The following is a 26,190-nucleotide window of genomic DNA, read 5'->3' on the forward strand; positions in this document are numbered from 1 at the left end:
CATAGGGAGCTAGAGGTTTCATCACCACTTATGACGGCTAAGGAACATAATTTTAGCTTCAAGCTTATCATGAAAATTCTTCATTTCACATATGATTTATGATGTTTTAATAATCTTTGTGCCTAAAGGTGAAGGTGTTCTCTATTTCGATGAACCGTGACTCTAGATAGTACGGTATTAGGGATGGAACAGATTCCTATGAATCACTGGGGAAAACCTCTGCATGCATCTATATGAAATTGGAGGTACATAGGGGTGTACTATAACCTCATTGATTTCTATAGGAACCAAATTATGAGTCTGCAAGACGTGCATTCTTAATACGACCATTTTACTGAAATGTCTCAGAAATAGGTTTCTGCTGTTAGAGAAATATACTTGACTTAGCAGGTTTCATATATTAATATTGGCATATACATTATACTGTATGGATAGATGTATAAAGTAAAGCCTTTATGCTGAATGTCTATAAGAATGAAAGATTTACAGTAAGTTTGCAACACAAAGACATTAAAATATTTGCTGTTCATTTGTGAATTATAGTGCAAGTTGACCTGCTTTACCTGAAAATTTTCGGAACCAGATTGGCTTGTTGTCCCAGATGATAAAAAGATAGTAAGCAGGAACTCCAGTTAGGGTAATGGCAAAGCCGATCCCTGTGTTTATGGGGTCTGAATATAGTGACAAAGTGACCATAAACAAGCAGGTGAAAGAAAATAATGCTGGTATAAAGATTGGCACCTGAAAAGAACAAAAATAATGGCTAAATACATAATTACTAGTACAAAGCTCTGTAATAAAGACCTATTTACAGCTATGTCATACATGTTGGGTTTCAGATTTATAACTAATGCAAACGAGTTATCTATCGTTCAATTATAGCTTTTTGTATTGCTTAGAAATATTGTACATAAAAATAGAGGAACTAATATTGATAATTGTTTCTACATAATGAATTATTTGCACTCTTAATCATGTTATACACTTTCTTTTTATGATCAAGCTGCAAGCAGTTAACAAGAATGAAAATCACACCCTTAACAAGCCCGAAAAGCACATCAAATCATGAGTAGTGTAAGCGAGTCTGAAGCTAAAACTATGTAAATATAATTCAAAGTAATTCTAGCATAAATAAGCATGCTTTCTGGTAAACTAAGTTGGCTTGCTTTTGAAATATTAGCTGAGAGTATCATCATTCACACGCAAGTTTTGAACCACTGACGTACCGCGACGAAAGCTTGGATGAGAATATGCTAATATGCTGCTTTCAACCATCTTACACTAGAACATTTTATGACCCGGCAGCCACCATAAATCATTAAAAAAAATATTCATAAATAAAACCTATTGCTACTTTCTTATAAAGAGCTATAAAGAAATAATCTGCTTATTTTCAAGCCAGGACCAAAGACCCGATGATACAATGCAAACTTTTTTTGTAGAAAGCCAACGATACAGAGCCATTTACTAGAAATGGTTAGCCATGTTGTCTACTGCAGCTTAAACATAGAGACAGCTGTATATTAGTTGGTGATACACAATCTTCCTCAATATCCCCTGACGCCGAAAGCTTCTGTGCGGCATATCAAGATTAATATCAGTCAGACCTAGAGGTGAGTGTACCTTGAAAGGGCGATGCATCTCAGGTCGTTTGTACCGCAGATAAATGAGTCCAAGAACAGCCAGGCCAATAAAAAGCCACCGAGCAAAGCTGAGGAAATTCAGAAGGCTGTAGATATCCCCCGTGAAAAGCATTACCATTGTTAGTGGATACTGAAAAAGAAGAGATTATTTTTTATAGAATCAATACGCTCTAGTAGAAAGGATTATCCACATCTGTGTGTTTACTAAAAATGCTTATCTATAAATCAGTTTAGGCTTATAGGCAGGGGACTGCTTGTTCCCCTTTATTTATGGTCTTAGGGTATTATTAACAGATTAGTACAGAATGTGAATTACCTTGTGAAAATCTGTTATTACAAAATGATATGTGTTTATGTGAAACTCCACCTTGGAAGCTGATTTAACTTTTATTATAGGCTAAAAGGGATTCAATAAGGAATTTGATTTGTTAAAGGCAGCTGTCCCTCAGCAGAAGATAGGTACTTTGACTTTCACGTGGCAATATTTTGGCCAGTATTTTTGGCATATACACCTCTTTTTAAATGCAACACATTAATGCAAATTGGTCTTTAAATGATGGCAACATAGTATATGGATGAATTCCAAACAGAAGAAATATACACTTATTGGCTAATAGTAGCTAATAAAGAAAAAAAGGAATAATAATCAGTCTCTTGTAATAAAGTAGCTCCCCCAGTGATATTTATATTCCCTATTCCTTTATGAGTGTGTGTGTAATGTATAGTGTAATGCTAGACATGAGAAAGTATAGAAACTTTTTTATTTCTCATTTGAGAAACTTCAACCAAACTTAGATGACACTATAGTGAAATGCTGAACAAAATCACTGATGAAGCTAGCTAGGTGTCACAAATCTGTTATCAGGTGTCACAACTCCGTTATCAGGTGTTTTGGGACTTGGGGCTCCTTCCCTGTCCCTAATGCTAGGAAAGCCCTAGCTCATCCTTTCCCCAGATTTCTTCTGATGGTGAAGACACCGGGGCCATGTACCTTGCCTTACCTCCTGAATCCGTCCTCAGTATGTACCTTTCCCCCCACCTAGGGAAGAGGGGAGTAGTGGTGTACCGTATTACACCAACCAGACTAACAAGGTAATACAAACAGGGAAAAAGGAAAATACCAATCATAAACAACAGAGGTATGCACCAGGGAGTGGGGTAAAACCAAAGCAGGAAAAGGAAGGGAATTAACACACAATCAAAACCTAGCAACAGTCTCAGATAATCCACCAAATCTCAAACAACAAACCAACATCTCCTAACCATGCAGTATGAAGCTAGCTCTGGCAATGAGCGCTTGCCAGAGCCCTGAAAATATAGGATAGGGGAATGGCCAACAGTGAACAGCTAAGAGCCTTAATGCAGGAAAGTTTCCAAGAGTTCTCAACTGAGCAGATTAACACCTGCACTGCAAAAAGAAACCTGCACCATTTAATATGAAGGTGAAGTGCTTCTAAACAATGCAGGAGTAGGAGGAATCAGACACTGGGTTCTTCTAGCTCCTCTCTGTCTCGGTAAACCCGTGACACTAGAACTGTACGTGAAAAAAACAGATATCTGAATGAGCCCTTACACTGATACAGCAACTTGCAGTCCACACATAAGCCGCTGTGTGAGCCGGCTAGTTTTATTTGCTGTTAAGTGCTTCTGAAGGGGACCAGAGCAGCACTAGGAATTCAAAAAGATGGTTAGCAGGAAGTATTTTCTACTTTTTCTAGACAGCTTATCAAAAAATCATAGACAGACAATATTTGTTATGGACACATTGGAACACTATAATAAATCATTGATTACAAGTGACAAGTCCACAGCCCAGAATTCTGATATGAAGACATCAACTGTGTTTACTGTATACTGTAAAATTCTGATAAAGTCAAAGTAATCTGAATAAGTTTCTTCAGCTTCAAAACAATCATGGACGCCTTAAGTTATTTTAAGGACCGAGCAAAAAAGTGAGCAGTTTTTATTGTCCTTGAATTCCAGACGGTTGGCAACTGTACAGCGCAGACATATTTATAAGGGTTTATCCAATAAAACATTTGCTGGGAGAACTACTGTAATGAAAGCTTATAGATCGTGTGGTGACTTTAGAGATAACTAAATGCTGATGACACAATATGTTTTTGCAACTCATGAAGCTGAAAGGCTTGCAAATGATGACAACATAGTATATAGATAGATCCCAAACAGCATAGAATAGAATATACTTATTGGCTAATGATTTCTAATAAAGAAAAAACCCTAGTAAAGAAAAAAGTGGAATAATAATTAGTCCCTTTTCCTCCAGTGACAACGCTATTCCCTAATCTTTTATGAATATGTAAGTAGAGTAATGTTTATTTGCTATCATTGCTGTGTTCTCCAGTTCCCAGTGAAGCGCCCCTCTGAAAACGTTGAACTCTTCGGAGCTTTTTTGGCACACACAGAATCTAGTATGTGAGGCAATATCTGTTTTCCCAAAGGATGTCTATGAGATTCAGAAAATGTCTAGTAGAATAAGAGCTCACTCAATGTCTACTTTTCACGTACAGGTTCTAGCTATGTTTTTCATGTACTTAGTATAATCTATGGGGCTGTTCAGATGTCGGTTCTTTTTTGTGGATTTGTGCAAAAAGATTTGTCACCTACAAGATATACAGAAGCCAGTATGTCAGCTTTGGTAACTTTTTTAACCCTTCATTTCTCACAAGTGACAGTGACACCAGGAAGAGGTCCCAGTAATATTATGATGATGCTTCTATAGATTTGTATTTTACTGTCATACCTACTTTTCAATAGTGAAGAATTAGTAATGTAAAATCAATTAGTACGAAAGGTTATCATACTGACAAATGTAGCAGGACTGAACACGAGATGTCATGGTTTTTTTTTAGCAACTTACCAATTTGCAGTTCATGTTGGAAGCTAAATTTTTAGGTCACAATTTTGGCAAAAAATTGTGCAGCAGGTATAAATATGTAAGGGCCAGATATAGACGTGAAGAGTGAAAAAGATCTGGACAGTAACATATAATTAGGCATTTGCCACTTAGAATGGCTTAGAATACCTGCGGTCCTGTAGTAAACCATAGACTGCACGTGCTGCGGTCACGATGAGTAGAGGGAAATGACAAACTCAATCCTACTCCGCTGAGTTACTGAGGGCAAAATTTCATTCAATGTGCTGAGCTGATGGAGCAGAGCTGTCATTTAGAAAAACCAATAAAGTTCTGCAATGTCTTTGTCACATATTAAAAATGGTGGATTGTAGTTTGTACTGTTCATCACGACTTGCACTCAAGTCTTTGTTTGGTAGTAAGCTGTTTGGTACACGTTAATGAATAGGTTAATGAAGGGCCACAGATTGGGCCGGCTATAAGTTTTATCCCATTGATCAATAGCAAGCAGTGATCTAATCTAGAGCATTAGACTGTGCTGGGGTAGAGATAGCCTTAAAACCTGACCTTTCATGGTCCCTGAGTAGTGGAGACGAGAAGCACTCAGCTCCAGCAATAAAAGCTGCCGGGATACTACAATAACAATGAAAGATGGGAAACAATATATATCTGTATGTAAGTCAGCAGAGACATGGAGCTGTTCATTCAGCACCACCATGGAATCAAACTGACGGATCAACCAATTATTTCAATCGCTTATATGGAAACCTGCCGACAGCTGAAATGAATCATTTTCCCAAATTAACCAACCAAGAAAATACAAGAAGAGGTCAAAATATCAAGTTACATACGTGCTTTGTATATAGGTAATTTATTCCATATTTAGATAGCTAGGTAGATGGGCAGCAGGTAGATTGGTGGATTTTACTGAATAGACTCTTTTTAAAAAAAAAGGCATTTAGATAATGCAACAATGTCCAAAATATTTTAATTGAGTCAGTTATCAGGTTTTTGCTATTTAATCTGAGAGTATGATGTAGAGGCACTGATCCAAGTTATGTGTCACTTTTCTGGCTGCTTGTTGTCGTTTCGATAAAAATAAGAGTTTTCTCCATATGAGATTATCACTAATGGACTAGTTGTCTTGTGCCATATTGCCCTCCAAGTCTGTGTAACACCATCCCAACCACTTATATCAGCTTTATATACTGTAGTATAAACAGAAAACTCTGAATTAATGGTGTGGGCGGTGTTATGCAGAGCTCCACATCAAAGAATACTGTGATTTTATCAAAATTCCACCAAGCAGGCAAATAAATGATACCTTACTAGAATCAGGGACTCTGTCCATACATACTGCTGCTCTCAGATTACATAGTAAAATCCTGGTGACAGAATCCCATTAAATGGATTGTTCCATCTGGGACATTTTTGTCATAAATGTCCAATAGATGCAGCTTCCACTGCTTGGATCTATATGTATCTTTAGGCTAGGGCTCTGTTTTCAACAGTGTAAAAAAACACAGTTCCAGTGGCATGTAAAAGTTTGGACACCCCTGTTATTGAGAACAGTTAAGCAACTTGAAGATGAAATGATCTCTAAAAGGGGTAAAATTAAAGATGAAAATTTTCTTTGTATTTTTGGCAAAAAATATATATATTGACATTTTTTACATTTTAAAAATGACAAAAAAGGAAAATGGGCCAATGCAAAAGTTTGGGCATCCCTGGAGATTTATCTGCTCAGATAACTTTGACTAAGCTTTTAGAGCTTGTTGGGGATATGACTATTATCTTTAGGAAAGGCCAGGTGATGCAAATTTCCCAGCTTTATAAAAACCTACCATCCTCAAATCTTGTCCCTAAAAACAACAGCCATGGGTTCATCTAAGCAGCTGTCTAACACTCTGCAAATTAATATGGTGGAGACACACAAAGCAGGAGAAGGCTATATTTCCCTTTCTTCAGTTTGAAATGAATGCAAGAAATGGCAGTTAACAGGAACAGTGAAGGCCAAGATAAAGTCTGGAAGACCAAGAAAAATTTCAAAGAGAGCTGCTCGTAGGATTGCTAGAGAGGCAAATCAGAACCCCTACTTGACTGCAAAAGACCTTCAGAAAAATTTAGCAGACTCTTTAGTAGTGGTACATTGCTCTACTGTTCAAAGACATTTGCACAAATGTGGCCTTCATGAAATAGTCAACAGAAGAAAACCTCTCATGAATAGTGTTGAGCGATACCGTCCGATACTTGAAAGTATCGGTATCGGAAAGTATCGGCCGATACCGGCAAAGTATCGGATCTAATCCGATACCGATACCCGATACCAATACAAGTCAATGGGACACCAAGTATCGGACGGTATCCTGTATGGTTCCCAGGGTCTGAAGGAGAGGAAACTCTCCTTCAGGCCCTGGGATCCATATCAATGTGTAAAAGAAAGAATTAAAATAAAAAATAGGGATATACTCACCCTCTAACGCGCCCTGGACTTTACCGCCGTAACCGGGAGCCGTTGTACCTAAGAATGCGCGCTTGAAGGGCCTTAGATGACGTCATGGCGCTCTGATTGGTCCGTAGCGGTCGCGTGACCGCTACGCGACCAATCACAAAACCGTGACGTCACCTAAGGTCTTTCAAGCGCTTGAAAGACCTTAGGTGACGTCACGGTTTTGTGATTGGTCACGCGACCGCTACGGACCAATCAGAGCGCTGTGACATCATCTAAGGCCCTTCAAGCACGCATTCTTAGGTACAACGGCTCCCGGTTACGGCGGTAAAGTCCAGGGGCCGCCGGAGAGGTGAGTATATCCCTATTTTTTATTTTAATTCTTTCTTTTACACATTGATATTAATCCCGATACAGATTCCCGATACCACAAAAGTATCGGATCTCGGTATCGGAATTAAGTATCGGAATGCTCAACACTACTCATGAATCCTCACCATAAAAATCAGCATCAGAAGCATAAGGCTGATGCATTTTGGAAACAAGTCCTGTGGATCAATGAGGTTAGCCCCTTTCCCACCCAAGATGTATCCATACTTCTTTGTGACCTTGGTCTTATTTACCTGTGCCTTATGGATACATCTCGGGGATCACATGTACACACATGCTGTGCGAGCGCGATCGCTGCTGGGCGTCAACTGATTTTGACAGATGACACCCAGCACTAAGTGCCAGGAGTGGTCCCCCCCTGCTCCCGGCACTTTAACCTCCTAAATTATATGATTTAACTTGATTGCAGCAATCTAGGAGCAGGCAGAGGGGCTGGCAGCCCCTCTGCCCTTGGATTGGAAACTCTGAGGTATCAGGCGGGGTCCTAATCATTGTCATGGTGACCTCATGTCATCATGACAACATCTGAGTCACCAGAGCTAGGAAAGTTGCTGATCATGGCAGTGCATGATTAGCAACTTTATCAGTGCAAAGCTGACAGTTTGCATAGCAAAGCGATGCTGCTGTATCCCCATACTATACAAGCGATCAGCTTGCAAAAATGATAGTCACACAGTGGGACAAAATAAAAAGTAAAAAAGAAAAAAATAATAATATTTAAAATATTTTTTTTTAAATCACAAAATAATTTAAAAAATCAAAAGATATTGTACCCATAAATAAATATTTGTATGAAAAAAAAAATCTAAGCAATAAAAGAACAAATATTTTGGTATTACCGTCTGGACTGTCCCACTAGTTAACCCCTTTAGTTAACAGCATAAAAAAATAATAAAAAAGGCAAAAAACAATGTTTTATCATCATACTGCCGAACCAAAACTAGAATAAAACGTGATAAAAAAGACGAATATAAATAAACATGGCACCGCTGAAAACGTAATCTTGTCCTGCAAAAAGCAAGATATCATATGGCTCCATCAGTGGAAAAATAAAAAAGTTATAGCTCTCAGAATAAAGCGATATAAAAATTATTATTTTTTCTATTAAATAGCTTTTATTGTGCAAAAGCGCCAAAAAATAAAAAAAGATACAACTGTGCTATTGCTCTAATCATAGAGACCTGAAGAATAAAACTGCCTTATGAATCTTACCACATGCAGAATGACATAAAAATCAAAACAATTTCCTGAATTGCTGGTATTTGTTCATTCTGCCTCCCAAAAATCAGAATAGAATGCTATCAAAAGATGTCATGTGTCTGAAAATGTTACTAATAAAAATGTCACGTCAGCCAGCAAAAAAAAGCCCTCATATGACTCATATGTGGGCCAAAATATGGAAAATTATAGCTGTCAAAATATGGTGAAGCAAAAACAGTTTTTTGCAATAAAAAGTGTTTTTTAGTGTGTGACAGCAGCCAAACATAAAAACCCAATATAAATCTGGTATTGCTGTAATTGCACCATTTTGAAGAATTAAGTCGCATAATCACTTCTACCTCAAGAGTAATGGCGAAAAAAATAAATGAAACCAATTAAAACCTGCTGTTGATTTATTCATTCTGCCTCCCAAATATCTCAGTAAGGCTTGGCTTACATACATCCTTTACAGCGAGGTTTCCATGTAAATTTCTGAAATACGTGTTTCAGATAGAACCATCGATGGAAGATTCCCTATAGTGAGATAGATGGTGGCACTGTAGACACCATGGGATCTGTAATCCGATGATGTCCATCTTGTTAGAATTGCATAAAAGTGCAGTCGGCCACAGTTTTGTGCACTTCTGCAAAAAATGACACAACTGAACTGAGGCCAGATGGAATCCAGAGTAACTCTGCTGCCTCATTATAGTGAATGGATCCCTCATGGTTTCATCTGAATCAGGTCACTCAGAGATTTAGCTGGATCTCCCAAAGTTAGTGGTCAGCGTAGAGCGCCAGATAAATGTGATCCTAAACCTTATGTAAAATGTTCCCAATAAAAGCTTCAACTCAATCCACAAAAAAAGCAAGTCCTCACTCAGGTCTGTCATCTGTTAATGGAAATATAGGGGCCTTCAACGTTACTGGTAGTACAAAGGCTCTGGAAAAGCGAAATGTCTCCTCACCCTCCAAAAGAAATTCAGCAAATTCTGTGCTTCCAAATCCAAATGCCCCCTCTCTTCTGAGCCACACATTGTACCTAAACCACATATAGAGTCCACATGTTTGGCATTTCTGAAGCGATGAGAGCCCACCTAACCTGTGCATGTCTCCAGAAGCACGGCTGGGCATAGCATACTGGCGACTGTACTGAAATGGTCACTATAGCGTACTTGTCACTACAACGGCAGTTTGCAATTTTCACTTGGCAAACATTCATTGCTGCTTGTGTCTGGAAAATAACCATGGAGTCAAAATTGTCACTACACCTGTATATAAATTCCCAAAGGGGTATACTTTCCAAAATGTGGTCACTTGAGGGGGTTCTGCTCTTCCAGCAATCAGGGGCTCTGTATATGGAGTCTGCAAACTGTTATAGGAAAATCTGTGCTCCAGGAGGCAAATAGCGCTCCATTCCTCCCGAGTTTCTCCGTATGGCTAAGTAGTACTGTACAGACACATATGGGGTATTGCCACGTTCAGTAGAATTTGTGGGCCAAATTATGGTGCCATTTTTACCCACTTCTTTTTTCTTCAATGATATAAAATTCTTAATAAGATCACTGCATCTCTAGATGAATTCATTGAGAGGTACAGTTTGTAAACTGGGGTCACTTATTGAGGGTTCTGCTATTTTGGTGCACTGGTGCATTGGTGCACTCAGGAAAAAATGGACCTCAATTTGTTGTAAAAAAAAATCCTGTTAGCCCGTAGAAAAAATAAAAATGTGGGGCTAAAACAACATTTTAGTGATAAAAATTAATTTGCTCTTTCTTTGCCGCTCAATGGTATAAAATTCTGTGAGGCACATGTGGTGTCAATATGATCACTGCACCCCTAGATGAATTCATTGGGAGTGTAGTTTCTAAATTGAGTTCACATATGGGAGGTTCTGCTGTTCTGACTCCTCAGGGGCTCTGTCAATGTAACATGGCACCCTCAAACCATTCAAGCAAAATCTGAACTCCAATATCACAATCCACATATCGGGTGTCGGCGTACTCAGGAGAAATAGCACTACAAATTGTATGGTGCAATTTGTTGTGCTACTGTAAAGAAAATACAAGCTTTGGGGCTAAAATAACATTTTTGTCATTTTTGTGTAACTTTCAGTGAAGCACCTGAGGGTTCAAGGTGCTCACCACACATCTTAATACATTACTTGAAGGGTCTAGTTTCGAAAATGGGATCAAACTTGGGGGGGGGGTTCCACTGTTTAGGCACATCAGGGGCTTTTGAAACGGGATAAGATGTCCGCTAATGATTCCAGGAAGTTTTACATACTTAAAGGGAAAATGCGATTTTTTTATTTTCAGGGCTCAACGTTATAAACTTGTGTTAAGCACCTGAAGGTTCAATGTGCTCACCACACATCTAAATCAGTTCCCTGAGGGATCAAGTTTCCAAAATGGTGTAACTTTTGGAGGTTTTTAACTGTTTAGACACATCAGTGGTTCTCAAAACGCTACATGGCATCCCCCAATTTTGCCAGCAAATTTTTCATTGAAGAAGTCAAATGGCACACCTTCCTTTCCGAACTCTTCTGTGCACCCAAATGGTGTTTTTTTTCCTCATATTGGGTATCGGCATGCTCAAGAGAAATGGCACAATACATTTTTTCCTGTTACCTTTGCCAAAATAAAATAAATTGCATCTGAATTAATTTTTTTGTGAAAAAAAGATAAATGTTCATTTTTTTCCATATTCCAAAAATTCCTGTGAAGCACCTGAAGAGTTAAGAAACTTTTTGAATGTAGTTTTGTGCACCTCAATGGGTGCAGTTTTTAGAATAGTGTCACTTTTGGGTATTTTCTATCATATAGACCCCTCAAAGTCACTTCAAATGTGAGGTGGTCCCTAAAAAAATAATTTTCAAAATGTTGTTGGAAAAAGGAGAAACCCTTATAACTTCCTAACAAAAAAATGTAGTTTAAAAAATTGTGCTTTTGTAAAGTAGACATGTGGGAAATGTTATTTGTTAACTGCTTGGCATGAGAATTCAAAATTGGAAAAATGCAAAATTTTCCAAATTCTCACAAAATTTCCATTTTTTTCACAAATAACCGCGAGTTATATCGAGAAAATTTTACCAGTATCATGAAGTATCTAGAAGACTGGAGAAGAGCAAATGTTGTTCCTATCTTCAAAAAGGGAAGAAGGTGGACCCTGGGATCTATAGGCTAGTGAGTCTGTCTTCTATACCAGGAAAGATCTTTGAACAAATTATTAAACAACATGTACGTAAGTACCTGGATAAGAATGAAGTGATTAACCAGAGTCAGCATAGGTTTGTAACTAATAAGTCATGTCAGACTACCTTAATTTCCTTCTATGACAGAATCACTGACTGGGTGGATCAGGGAATGGACAAGGCAACTATTAGGTGGATTCATAACTGGCTTAGTGATCGGACCCAAAGAGTGGTCTTAAATGGCTGCACATCCAGTTGGAAGAATGTCTCAAGTGGGGTACCACAGGGTTCTGTCCTGGGTCTTTTATTGTTCAAAATTTTTATCAATGATTTAGCCGAAGCAATTGAGGGTACACTGATTAAATCCATGCATGTGTTGTGACTGTGAGACAGCCGCAACACATGCAGCTGCTGCGTCAAACAGCAGATTACCGGGAGCACTCTAGGTATCCTGGTTACTGATGCAGCGATTTGGGAAGCACTATAGCTATTCGGAAAGCACTTATCTGAAGATATTCGATCATCCCTAATAATGATCCTAAACAGAGATAAAATCCACAATATACTACCTGAAAGGTGCAAGCTGAAGGTTTTACAATGTAAAACAGTCCCCTTATCTGAATATCATTGAAAAGCTGTGGCTAGACCTCAAAATAGCAATGAATTCAGGAATGTCACAGAACTGGAACAATTTCCCATGGAAGAATGTATGAAAATCGCTCAACAAGAATTGAAAGACTCTTGGCTTACTACAAAAAGTGTTTACAAGCTGTGATACTTGCAAAAGGTGGTGTTGCTAGGTACTAAGCATGCAGGGTGCCAAAACGTTTGCATCAGCCCATTTCCCTTTTTGTAATTTTTAAAATGTAAAAGATGAAAATATATAATTTTTTGCCTAAAATACAAAGGAAATGTTTCATCTTTAACTTTAGGCCTTTTAAAGATGATTTTGTTTTCAACTTGCTTAACTGTTCACAATAACAGTAATTTTGGCATGGCATGCCCAAACTTTAACATGCCACTGTATTGGTCGTTTACAACAAAAGTTATCAAATGCCAAAAAGGCTCATCTAAACGGAATATAAAAAGAAGGTTTCCCCACTCAGAACCACATTCTATACATTTCCTGAAGGGGTTGTATGCTTCTTCTATAACCCATTCCTAAATGTTGCAACTTAAATTCCCCAATGTAAAATAAAAACACTTTATATTCCTCTTCCTCACAATTTTGTTGTCTAGACCTCAGGGGCTTATGAGACATTGATGTGGTAATCCTATGTCATACGTGCAGGAGAAAATCTAGAAAAGGATAATTCAGTGTGTCCTATTGGGGAATTTGTGTATTTACTAATGTTCACTGTCTTACGTCCTTTTTATTAGCTTAAAGTCATTATCCCCTACTTTGACATGCTGGATAATCCAGTGTGTGCAAGCAGTTGCGGAAATTTGTTATGTCACATACGCACTGCAGCCCATCAGATTGGTTGCAGCATTCATGTGACATAATGTTATGCAAGCCTCTGCAAATACAGCATCAGCATTGCTGAAATTCTGCGAGTTTGGGAAGAGAGCATATGATTTTTGTATTTTTACATGGGCAGCTTATTATTATTATTATTATTATTATTTATTGTTATAGCGCCATTTATCCCATGGCGCTTTACATGTGAGGAGGGGTATACATAATAAAAACAAGTACAATAATCATCTTATTCATTTAACAAGGAATTGTCCAAGTTGTGAACGGCAACTATTCTTTTGGAGGACCCAAATTGTCTTTAGATGGATAGTGCTTGTCCACACAAAATAAGTTAATTGCTTTGCACAAAGAAGTAAAAGAATGAAAAGATAACAAAAGTATTAAGATGCATACTAAATGCTGAAGGCCTCCACGCCAGAATTCCAAGATGTACATCTCTTCTGACTCCTAGCACAAGAAAATGGATCCAAATCACATAATTAAGCCACATAAATTTGTGGATTGTGTTCTGTGAATGAACCAGAATTTTTGAACCTGTAGAACAGCAGAATGTATGGAGGAGGAAGAATTAAGCATTTGCTGAGAACACCCAGCATGGCAATGGTTCAGTGATGGACTGGGCTGCGCTGCTTTCTCTGGCATTGGAAACATGCAACTTGTGAAGGACAAAATGGATTCAGTCAAGTATCAGGAAATCCTGGTAAAAATGGCATTCCTTTTCAGAGACGATTAAAGCCTGGGTATCATTGGACCATAGTTGTCTTCGGATCATGATCCCAAGCATACCTGAGCCCTGAGAGTGCTTCAGACAACTTTTGTGTCTTTGAATCTTTGAACATCTTCTGAAACCAAGCATTAATGGATATTGAGGTATGCTTGGGATCATGATCTGAAGACAACTATGGTCCAATGATACCCAGGCTTTAATCGTCTCTGAAAAGGAATGCCATTTTTACAAGGATTTCCTGATATTTGACTGAATCCACTTTGTCCTTCACAAGTTGCATGTTTCCAATGTCTGAAGCACTCTCAGGGCAACAAGATTAACAAAAACAATAAAACACCAAGGAATCCACATAGTAAAAATATACAGCCAACATGGAACAATGAAAGCACTTTCCACGTGTCTGAAAAGTAGAAAAACCTGATGGGTGTTGTCATTTTCCCATGTTTGTTAGTTTTAGTAGACATCCTGGAAGATTCTAAAGTATCTGTCACAGTCACCTGACTTTAACTCCTTGGAAATTCTTGAGTAGGATTTGTAAAAGGTTATTACCGCACAAAACCCCAAGAATACTAGGAAATCGGAGGCCTTGAGGAATGGGCTAAGATGCCTTAGAAACGTGCAACAGCTCATAAGAGTGAAAGGATGCTCTATTAAGTACTAATGATGCTTGGCATGAAGGGGTTGTATTACTCTGAGTCAGAAAAAGTGAATTTGGAGAAACCACTTCATTTATGATTTATGATGATGTATTTAAATTGTTATTATTTTGGTTTAATGAAAATGTTCTCTTTTTTTCTCACTCTATAAAACTAAACTATACTATATTAAATGTATGTTATTTATATGTATATTTTATGTACAATATGTGCGTATGTATATAATACAATATAAGTATTATATGTCAGACAATACTTCGACTGTTTCAAATGTTTTTGTTTCTTTCAAACTTCATACTTGCGCCCTTGACACCTCAAGGTGAAACCTATCACAATTCGGAGAACCAACACTGTCATTTCTCAAAATGGTTTTAAAACTACAGAAAGTGTTTAATCCAGAGATTTTCTAATTTCAAGGTAGACTTATGGGCATATGTGTGTATGCTGAACACTCAATAGGCTTAGCAAGTCTCCAGATAGCATGCACTTCAGACGCTCCTTAATCCATCCTCAAGCAATGCATGAATTATTTCTTATGTATGAAATGGGTTATTAAATGGTTATATGATTGTGACACTGGCTCCGCTAGCACTGTAATGGAGATCACACCTGTTATTTTTTAACACTTAAACTAAAACTGAAAAATATTTCTTCTTTAGATTTAACAGCACTCATACATTTATTTGTTATTCATTTCTATTTGACATGATGCAATATTTGTAAAAAGAAACAGGATTTCATAATCTTTTCTAAAAAAAAAAAAAAAGAAACTCAATTTATTTTATAATATCATAAAAAAGTTTTTATCATTATTAATTCCTAAATATTCTTTTGGTCTTAATAGCAATATTAATTGTGCCTAATTTAAATTAGACACAAAAATAATAATAGTAATACTACTGCTACTATTATTATTATTATTATTATCATTATGTTATTTTCTGTCTCTCTAAAGGAATTTTCATTAAAATAGGTACAATTATTATTGAATCTACAACTTATTGGAACCAGGAGAATATTTAGCACTCCATTTTCCCTATCCATCAAGACCAGTAATTTTGTTTCCAGTTTTAATAAGGGGGCATGTTGGAGCAGATGCTCCTGATTCATTGTAGCTCAATTACAGCAGCAAAGTTCAGGAATACACTAAGGACTTGCGTTTCACCTCTTCTGTCTAGGCGACTGCTGCCCGCACTGAACTTGCATGCTGAATTTCAGCATTACTGAGTGTGAAGATTCATTACAGTACAGTAGTGAGATCACAGCAACTTGCAGCAAATAGAAGGCTTTTAGACTTTTCGATAAAAAAAGTTAACAAAGTACCTCCAGTTTTTCACATGTATAGTCGTAGTATGCTAACTATAGATGGGTGAACCCGAACAGTAAAGTTCAGCGTCCATATCAAACACCTACTGTTCGGGCACAGACACTGAACACCGACATCAACAGGAATTCCGTGTTACTGTTGAGGTTCGGCTGCCCAAACATCGGGTGTTTGTTGTGCTGTCATGTGCATGACAACGTGGCAAACACTGCTTGTGATCAGTGGTGAAATCATCACCGGAGGTCAGAGAGTTGCGGTTACCATGCAGTCAAATGACAGCGTAAGTGCGCAGCTGTGGTTGGAGGTATAAAGTTCACCTCCAGTCATTGGTGTCAGCTGATGGGACAACCGCTCCCATTGGCCAATGCCTGCTGCCACTAATAACAGTGAGAGCAGGAGTGGCTGATGGCAGTATTCATCAGGATGCTCCTTCACTGTAAATAAATAATTAAAATAAAGTAAAACGGTGTGGGTTCACCTGTATTTTTGATAACCAGCTAGGCAAAACTCACAGTTGGTGGGTGCAACACTCAGCTGTCAGCTTCAGCAAGGCTGGTTATCAAGAATAGAGGGGTCCTGTATTTTTTAATTATTTAAATAAATAATTTAAAAAAATGTTGCATGGTCCCCCTCATTTTTAACAACCAACCTTGCTAAGGCAGACAGCTGGGAGCCGGTATTCTCAGACTTGTAAGGGACCATGGATATTGCCCCCCCAGCCTAAGAATAGCAGCCCGCAGCCGCCCAGAAAAGGCTGGTTATCAAAAATACAGGTTAACCCATGCAGTTTTTTTTAATCATCTATTACAGTGCAGAAGCGCCTGATGAATACTCCCATCAGCAGCTCCTCCTCTCACTGTTATTAGCGGCAGCAGGCATTGGCTGATGGGAGCTGTAGTCTCATTAGCTGACACCAGTGACTGGTGTCAAAGCTGTGGGCTGTCATTTGACAGGGTGGGAACCGCAGCTCTCTTACCGTCAACAAAGATTTCATCGCCGATCAAAATCAGCTGAACCCTCCGGACATGAACATCCAGATGTCCGTCCATCTCTAGTGCTAACTCAGTGTGTGTATATACTTTGCTACATTTGCCAGAAGTATCTCTAATATGCTAATGAGGTGCTTGGTGCACTGCTGCTGTGGCTGACCAACTTAATGCAAATTCCCACCTGCTTGTTTTCCACATAGCTCTGCCCTCATTTTCCTGGATTGAAAGTTCTGACTTTACAGGCATGAGAGGAGGGCCATGTACCTTAAGGGAGGCTGACAGACTTCTTTTCCTTGTTAGTCGGCTTCAAGTTTAGAATTATCTTATTGTAGAAGGGAAGTGCCCCAGAATGTACAGCTTTATATGGAGATGTGTATAGTGGCTCTTGCCTCGCTTGCTTCCTGGGCAACAACATGAGGACCACATGGCTGAGTATAATATGTAACCCCTTTTCTTATTAGGCCCTGTACTAACCCCACATGCCTCATTAGGGATAGTGAAATGGAGATATTCCAGTGGAAAAAATAGGGATCTTGATTAAGATTACAACCTTTATTTGTGCATAATTAACCCCTTTCTGACCTCAAATGGGATAGTACGTCCGTTGTCAGATCCCCTACTTTGATGTGGGCTCCGGCGGTGAGCCCACATCAAAGCCACGACATGTCAGCTGTTTTGAACAGCTGACATGTGCGTGCAATAGCAGCGAGTGGAATCGCGACCCACCCTCTGATATTAACTAGTTAAATGCCGCTGTCAAATGCTGACAGCGGCATTTAACTACCGCTTCCAGCCGCTCATCGCCGACCCTCGTCACATGATAGGGGGTCAGCAATGTGTCACCATGACAACCAGCTGTCTCCGTGAGACCTCTATGGTTGTTGATGCCGGCTTGCTGTGAGCACCACCCTGTGGTCAGCGTTCATAGCAAGCCTGTAATTCTACTACATCGAGGCAACCTATGCTTCGCCTCTATGTAGCAGAGCAGATCCAGTTTTGCCAGCTTCTAGCCTCCCATGGAGGCTATTGAAGCATGGCAAAAGTAAAATAAAATGTTTAAAAAAATATGAAATAAATAAAAAAATATAAAAGTTTAAATCACCCCCCTTTCGCCCCATTCAAAATAAAACAATAAAAATAAAACCAAATATACACATATTTGGTATCGCCGCGTTCAGATCACCCAATCTATCAATGAAAAAAGGATTAACCTGATCGCTAAACGGCTTAGCCAGAAAAAAATTCGAAACGCCCGAATTACGTTTTTTTGGTCTCTGCGACATTGCATTAAAATGCAATAATGGACGATCAAAAGAGCATGTCTGCACCAAAATGGTATCACTAAAAATGTCAGTACGGCATGCAAAAAAATAAACCCCCACCCCACCCCAGCTCACGGAAAATGGAGACGCTATGGGTATCGGAAAATGGCACCATTTTTTCTTCTTTTTTTTTTTAGCAAAGTGGAATTTTTTTCACCACTTAGATAAAAAATAACCTAGACACGTTTGGTGTCTATGAACTCATAATGACCTGGAGAATCATAATAACAGGTCAGTTTTAGCATTTAGTGAACCTAGCAAAAAAGCCAAACAAAAAACACGCATGGGATTGCACTTTTTTTGCAATTACACCACACTTGGAATTTTTTTCCCATTTTCTAATACATGACATGGTAAAACCAATGATGTCGTTCAAAAGTACAACTTGTCCCGCAAAATATAAGCCCTCACATGGCCATATTGACGGAAAAATAAAAAAGTTATGGCTCTGGGAAGGAGTGGAGCGAAAAATGAACACAGAAAAACGGAAAATCTCAAGGTCATGAAGGGGTTAAAATATTATCCCATATGGTACACCACTTAATATTAAATCTAGCTGTTACCACATCATGCACATACCAGCGTTAGGCACAGCATTAGCCAATGCTGGTATGTGCATGATGTTGTAACAGCTAGTTTTAATATTAAGTGGTGTACCATATGGGGTGATATTTTAATTATGCACAAATAAATGTTGGAATTTTAATCAAGATCCCTATTTTTTCCACTGGAATATCTCCATTTCTATGTATATTCAACAGGCTGCTCAAACCCCTTTTTTCCTTGTGGGAAGGAATGAGGAGAAATCTGAGCTGCTGTTAACCTGCGATTTCAGAGGCTGTTGACTCGGATAAACTTATCCTCAGAAGCAGAGGTGACTCTTGGTCTTCCTTTCCTGGGGCGGTCCTCATGTGAGCCAGTTTCTTTGTAGCACTTGATGGTTTTTGCAACTGCACTTGGGGACACTTTCAAAGTTTTCCCAATTTTTCAGACTGACTGACCTTCAGTTCTTAAAGTAATGATGGCCACTCGTTTTTCTTTACGTAGCTGCTTTTTTCTTGCCATAATACAAATTCTAACAGTCTATTCAGTAAGACTATTAGCTGTGTATCCACCAGACTTCTGCACAACACAACTGATGGTCCCAACACCATTTATAAGGCAAGAAATCCCACTTATTAAACTTGACAGGGCACACCTGTGAAGTGAAAACCGTTCCCGGTGACTACCTCTTGAAGCTCATCAAGAGAATGCCAAGAGTGTGCAAAGCAGTCATCAAAGCAAAAGGTGGCTACTTTGAAGAACCTAGAATATAAGACATATTTTCAGTTGTTAAGTATATAATTCCACATGTGTTAATTCATAGTTTTGATGCCTTCAGTGTGAATGCACAATTTTTATAGTCATAAAAATACAGAAAAATCTTTAAATGAGAAGGTGTGTCCAAACATTTGGTCTGTACTGTTTGTAATAGACTGTAGACTTGTGTGTGTAAAACATATCCTTTATTGTTACACTGTTTTGTCTCAGCTAGTATATAACATAAGGAAAAGATAACGTTGAGGCATTATTAAGTGAATATTAATTTTTAATAGTCAAGTTCGGCGTTAATATTTAATATCGGACCTCAATAGAGGTGAAGGGAGAGCTCCCCTTTTGATAACTATAATTTTAGTATTTTAGAGGGGAAACCCGTCCTTTATCAATGGCGAGCTACAGCCGCTGTTGAGATTTTGTTTTTCATGTTTTGCTGTGTGAATTTCTTGTCATTGTCTGTGATCTGATCAGGCCGGAGGGACGTGGACAGATTACATTGATACAGGGTGAACTGTTGTGTAATCCTGTGCATTCAGAGCGCTGATAGTTCAGACGGGTGATGCAGATTTTCAATACGAGCTATACATGGAACAAAATCTATAACAGAGAACCCAATCTTCTGATTTTTAATGTTTTTCTTTTTCCTTTGCTTGGTAATCTTTGAGAGTTTGGAGTGATCCTTACCAGTCCATTCTTCCAAAGAGTCTCAAGGTAAAAGTCCAGCTGGTCAGGAAAAGGCATTCCAGTGGTAAAAGGACCTTGTCAAGCAGCACAGAATGGACAAGGAGGGCGACCAAGATGGCTTCAGGAAGAGTGAGTATGGACTTATCGACCTTTTAAAGATAAGCAAAACAAAGTAAATTTCACCCAGTAACCCCCACTATACCCAAATCTGCAGAATTGCTGTGGTCTGCCCTATTGGAACAAGCAAGTGGGCATGATAGCATGTGCATAGATAGACTGTGGGTCTTGAATAAATCAAGTAAACGACTACAAATGTTAGCCAAACTGATCTGTGTGTATGAGGAATCCCTGTGTAAGACAGATTCCCCAAATTTTCACTCCCAGTGTTGTGTGACTAATGTGCAGAGAGTGTGTGCCTTACAGACACAACTGGCAGAGAACGATCAGTATAATGTGGACAAAAGCAGATTGCTAGGCTTGAATCACAACTGCTGGAATTGAAAAATCATGGTGTTGATATGGAAGCACAGCTGACTCCGTCTGGGGCTGAGATCAAAGCTTTTAAGGACAAGGCAGCAGTTAGTGATGCCTCAAATAATCAGTTGAATATGGAGCTTGATACTAGTTCCCAACTGATTACTAGCTTGCAAAATATCATCAATGATTTTTTAAATATGATGCCGGCCTTCTCTTTGTCTCTGAAAACAAGGTCAGATCCCCAATCAATTGAGCCCTGTGCAGGGCAAAAAGGGGGAGTGAAGGAATAAGGGATAGATTAAATATTATATCAATATCAAATTATTATATCAAATTTTGATCCAATGAAAAAATTTAATGACAGGTATGTGCTGTCTAAATTACAAAGAAAATGCAAACGTAACATTGTTAAGAGTGCATCCTTAGTAATGGAAGAGTTTAAAAGTTCCAGACAGAAGGAAGTATGTTCTGTCAGGGCCCCTAAATCAGACATGGCATGTGTTAGATGTTATGCCTGTGCTGGCTCAGGCCATATTGCCAGGTACTGCAAATGGTCAGCTACAAGGAGAGAGAGGAAATATCACTCTGTGAAATGTTTTAAATGTGGTCTTTTTGGACATAATGCACCCAACCTTTATCACTTATATTGCCTCATCTATGTTATTCTTAAATGGTAAGACTAAGAACTAAGTTTGGTATACTCACATGTTGTGACATTCTTTAATGGAAAGAAGAAAAAGTAGCTTTTTAGTGGTATGTCACTGCTGCCTCCCTGGGCATGTGCAGTGTGGAAATGAAGCCGGGGAGTGCATACCAGATTAATGCGCTTTGTGAAGGAGGAAGAGGTTTTGCCAAGTTGTGATGCCATTCTTGCAAACCATGTTACTCAAGCCCTCAGGGGCATAATAACATGATTAGAGAGATGACCAGTCTAGAGAAAACAACACCCCCACAACCAGGCTCGGACTGGCCCACTGAAAAACGGGAGGATTCTCCGGTGGGCCCAGGCACTGACACCTGCTGGCATACTGGCCAGCAGCTGCCTAGGGCCCCCACTGCTCCAGGGGCCCCCAGCCAGTGGCTATGGGGCCCCTGAGTCAAGGGGGCCCACCCTGTGCCAGTAGCAGCAGCTGGAGACAGGATCCTGTCCCCGCTGCTAAAGCAAAATGAATATTCATGCTACCCCATGCCCCTATGGGCGTGAAGAGGCATGAATACCATTTCTCTTTAATAGCGGGCAGCGTTAGCTGCAGGGTGCAGCTAACACTGCCCGCATGTAAAGCCCCATCACACACACACTCACAAAGCACAGCACTCTCACCCACACACAGCACAACACTGCACACATACACACATGCAGGCACACAGACTCACAGAGTAGCTCACCTCCCGGTGCCGTGCTTCCTGTCTGAGACATCCCAGCTGGATGTCGTCATCATCCAGCGTGCTGCTGTCTCAGTCAGAAAGCATTCAGTGAGGAAGAGGCTGCTGGGATGAGCTGCTGCTGCAAGGAGGTGAGCTGTGCTGTGTGCCTGTGTGTTTGTGTGTGTGTGAGAGTGCATGTGTGTGATGAACTGCTGTTGCAGTGAGCTGTGTGTGTGTGTGGTTAAGGACAATGATATTGGTGGGGGAGACAATGATGGAGGTGATGGGCAATGATGGTGGTGGGGGGGGCAATGATGGTGGTGGGGGAGACAATGATGGAGGTGATGGGTGATGATGGTGGGGGGAGACAATGATGGAGGTGATGGGCAATGATGGTGGTGGGGGGAGGGAATGGTGGTGGGGGAGGCAATGATGGAGGTGATGAAATGGGCAATGATGGTGGTGGGGGAGGCAATGATGGATGTGATGGGCAATGATGGTGGTGGGGGGTGGCAATGATGGAGGTGATGATGGAGGCGATGAAATGGACAATGATGGAGGAGAAGAGGCAATGATGCAGGTGGTGGAATGGGCAGTGATGGAGGTGGTGGGGGAGAATGATAGGGGTGGTGGGGGAGAAGGCAATGATGGAGGTGGTGATGAGGACAATGATGGGGGTGGAGAGGGGCTGCATTATACTTTATGAGGGGGCTACATTATATTCTGTGGAGGGACTGCATTATTCTCAGGGGACTAGATTATATTGTGGGGGCTACTGTTATGATCCTTAGTGGCTGAGGATCACAGAATGGACTAGCTTAGTTACTGAACATAGAACAAGCTCTAGGGAAGTGGTAACTGGACTGACCGCAAACCTGATTCTAACCAAACACACTAAAGGTAGCCGGTGAACGTGCCTAAATTCCTGGATGTCTCGACGCAGCCTGAGAAACTTGCTACCCCTATAGAGAAAGTAAGACCTCACTTGCCTCAGAGAAATGACCCCAAAGATATAGGAAGCCCCCAACAAATAATAACGGTGAGGTAAGGGGAAAATACAAAACGTAGAAATGAAAACAGATTCAGCAAATGAGGCCCACTAATACTAGATAGCAGAAGACAGACAGGGAACTGTGCGGTCAGTAAAAAACCTATACAAAATATCCACGCTGAGAATTCAAGAACCCCCACACCAACTAACGGTGTGAGGGGAGAAACTCAGCCCCCTAGAGCTACCAGCAAGCAAGGAAATCACATATTAGCAAGCTGGACAAGGACAAATAAATAACCAAGAAACATATTGAACACTGATGAGCAAAAAATAACCAAACAGAAACTTAGCTTCTCTTGGAGAGACTGATAACAAAGGAATTCAGGAGCGATCAAAATAGCACTGAATACATCGACAGCAGGCAACCACTGAAAGTCCAGGTGAGCTAAATAGGAAACCAGCTAACAGATAACGAGACAGCTGAAGCCAGCCCCAGACCTGCAGAATGACACAAAGAGCCACCAGAGGGAGCCCAAAAACAGCACTCACACAGTACCACTTGTGACCACAAGAGGGAGCCCAAAAACAGAGTTCACAACAGTACCCCCCCCCCTTGAGGAGGGGTCACCGAACCCTCATCAAAACCCCCAGGGCGATCAGGATGAGCCACATGGAAGGCATGAACCAGATCGGCCGCATGAACATCAGAGGCGACAACCCAGGAATTATCCTCCTGGCCATAGCCCTTCCACTTAACCAAATACTGAAGCCTCCGTCTAGAAATACGAGAATCCAAGATCTTCTCCACCACGTACTCCAATTCGCCCTCAACCAGCACCGGGGCAGGGGGCTCAACAGAAGGAACCACAGGCACCACATACCTCCGGAACAAAGACCTATGGAACACGTTATGAATGGCAAACGATGCTGGGAGGTCCAAACGAAATGACACCGGGTTAAGGATTTCCAAAATCTTATAAGGACCGATGAAGCGAGGCTTGAATTTAGGAGAGGAGACCTTCATAGGAACATACCGAGAAGACAGCCATACCAAATCCCCAAAACGAAGTCGGGGACCCACACCGCGACGGCGGTTAGCAAAGCGCTGAGCCTTCTCCTGTGACAACTTTAAATTGTCCACCACATGGTTCCAAATCTGCTGCAACCTATCCACCACAGAATCCACCCCAGGACAGTCAGAAGGCTCAACCTGACCCGAGGAAAAACGAGGATGAAAACCAGAATTGCAGAAAAAAGGCGAAACCAAAGTAGCAGAACTAGCCCGATTATTAAGGGCAAACTCAGCCAATGGCAAAAAAGTCACCCAATCATCCTGATCAGCAGAAACAAAACATCTCAAATAAGTTTCCAAGGTCTGATTAGTTCGCTCGGTTTGGCCATTCGTCTGAGGATGGAAGGCCGACGAAAAAGACAAATCAATGCCCATCTTAGCACAAAAGATCCGCCAAAATCTGGACACCAACTGGGATCCTCTGTCAGACACAATATTCTCAGGGATGTCGTGCAAGCGAACCACATTCTGAAAAAATAGAGGAACCAAATCAGAGGAGGAAGGCAACTTAGGCAAGGGCACCAAATGGACCATTTTGGAAAAACGATCACACACCACCCAGATGACAGACATTCTCTGAGAGACTGGAAGATCTGAAATAAAATCCATGGAAATGTGCGTCCAAGGCCTCTTCGGGACAGGCAAAGGCAAAAGCAAACCGCTGGGACGAGAACAGCAAGGCTTAGCCCGAGCACAAATCCCACAGGACTGCACAAAGGAACGCACATCCCGCGACAAGGAAGGCCACCAGAAGGACCTAGCAACCAAATCTTTGGTACCAAAAATCCCAGGATGGCCTGCCAACACCGAAGAATGAATCTCGGAAATAACTCTGCTGGTCCATCTATCTGGGACAAACAGTCTCTCTGGTGGGCAACGGTCAGGTCTATCCACCTGAAATTTCTGCAGCACTCGTCGCAAATCTGGGGAAATGGCAGACAAAATCACTCCCTCTCTGAGGATACCAGCCGGCTCTGAAACTCCCGGAGAGTCAATCATAAATTTATCCAGATATTCTCGGAAAATGTCATGCATGAAGGACTGGAACACAGAAGGAGCATTAGAGAGTCCAAAAGGCATCACCAAGTACTCAAAATGGCCTTCGGGCATATTAAATGCTGTTTTCCATTCATCCCCCTGCTTAATACGCACAAGGTTATACGCACCACGAAGATCTATCTTGGTGAACCAACTGGACCCCTTAATCCGAGCAAACAGATCAGATAATAATGGCAAAGGATACTGAAATTTGACCGTGATTTTATTTAGAAGACGATAAGCTATACAAGGTCTCAGAGAACCATCCTTCTTGGCCACAAAAAAGAATCCTGCACCAAGAGGGGAGGAGGATGGGCGAATATGTCCCTTCTCTAAAGACTCCTTTATATAATTCCGCATCGCGGCATGTTCTGGTACAGACAAATTAAAAAGTCGTCCCTTAGGGAACTTACTACCAGGAATCAAATTTATAGCACAATCACAATCCCTGTGAGGAGGCAGGGCACCGGATCTGGGCTCATCAAATACATCCTGGTAGTCCGACAAAAACTCAGGGACCTCAGAAAGAGTGGATGAAGCAATTGACACTAAAGGAGCATCGCCATGAATCCCCTGGCAACCCCAACTTGAAACAGACATAGCTTTCCAATCCAGTACTGGATTATGGGCCTGCAACCATGGCAGACCCAAAACTACAACATCATGCAAATTATGCAGCACAAGAAAGCGAATCACCTCCTGATGTACAGGAGTCATGCACATGGTCACTTGAGTCCAATACTTAGGCTTATTCTCAGCCAATGGTGTAGCATCAATTCCCCTCAGTGGAATAGGGAATTTTAAAGGCTCCAGGACCAAACCACAGCGCCTGGCAAACGACAAATCCATCAGGTTCAGGGCAGCACCTGAATCCACAAAAGCCATAACCGAGTAGGATGACAAAGAACAAATTAAAGTAACAGACAAAATGAATTTAGGCTGTATAGTACCAACGGTGACAGTTTTAGCGTTTTTTTTTTAAGTGCTTAGAGCATGCT

At 40.4% G+C, this 26,190-nt stretch overlaps 1 protein-coding gene across 1 annotated transcript in view; it reads right to left on the minus strand.

Annotated features, from left to right (window-relative positions):
• SLC7A11 (solute carrier family 7 member 11) overlaps positions 1-26,190 on the minus strand; it is a 384,257-nt gene that overhangs the window by 62,057 nt on the left and 296,010 nt on the right. Inside the window, exons 10-11 of the mRNA XM_077279166.1 lie at positions 1,624-1,773; positions 564-741 (exon numbers count right to left, since the gene is read on the minus strand). Coding sequence (XP_077135281.1) covers positions 564-741; positions 1,624-1,773 — 328 coding nt within the window. The remainder of the gene's footprint in view (positions 1-563; positions 742-1,623; positions 1,774-26,190) is intronic.

Source organism: Ranitomeya variabilis, chromosome 1, assembly GCF_051348905.1.
Source record: "Ranitomeya variabilis isolate aRanVar5 chromosome 1, aRanVar5.hap1, whole genome shotgun sequence".
NCBI lineage: Eukaryota > Metazoa > Chordata > Amphibia > Anura > Dendrobatidae > Ranitomeya > Ranitomeya variabilis.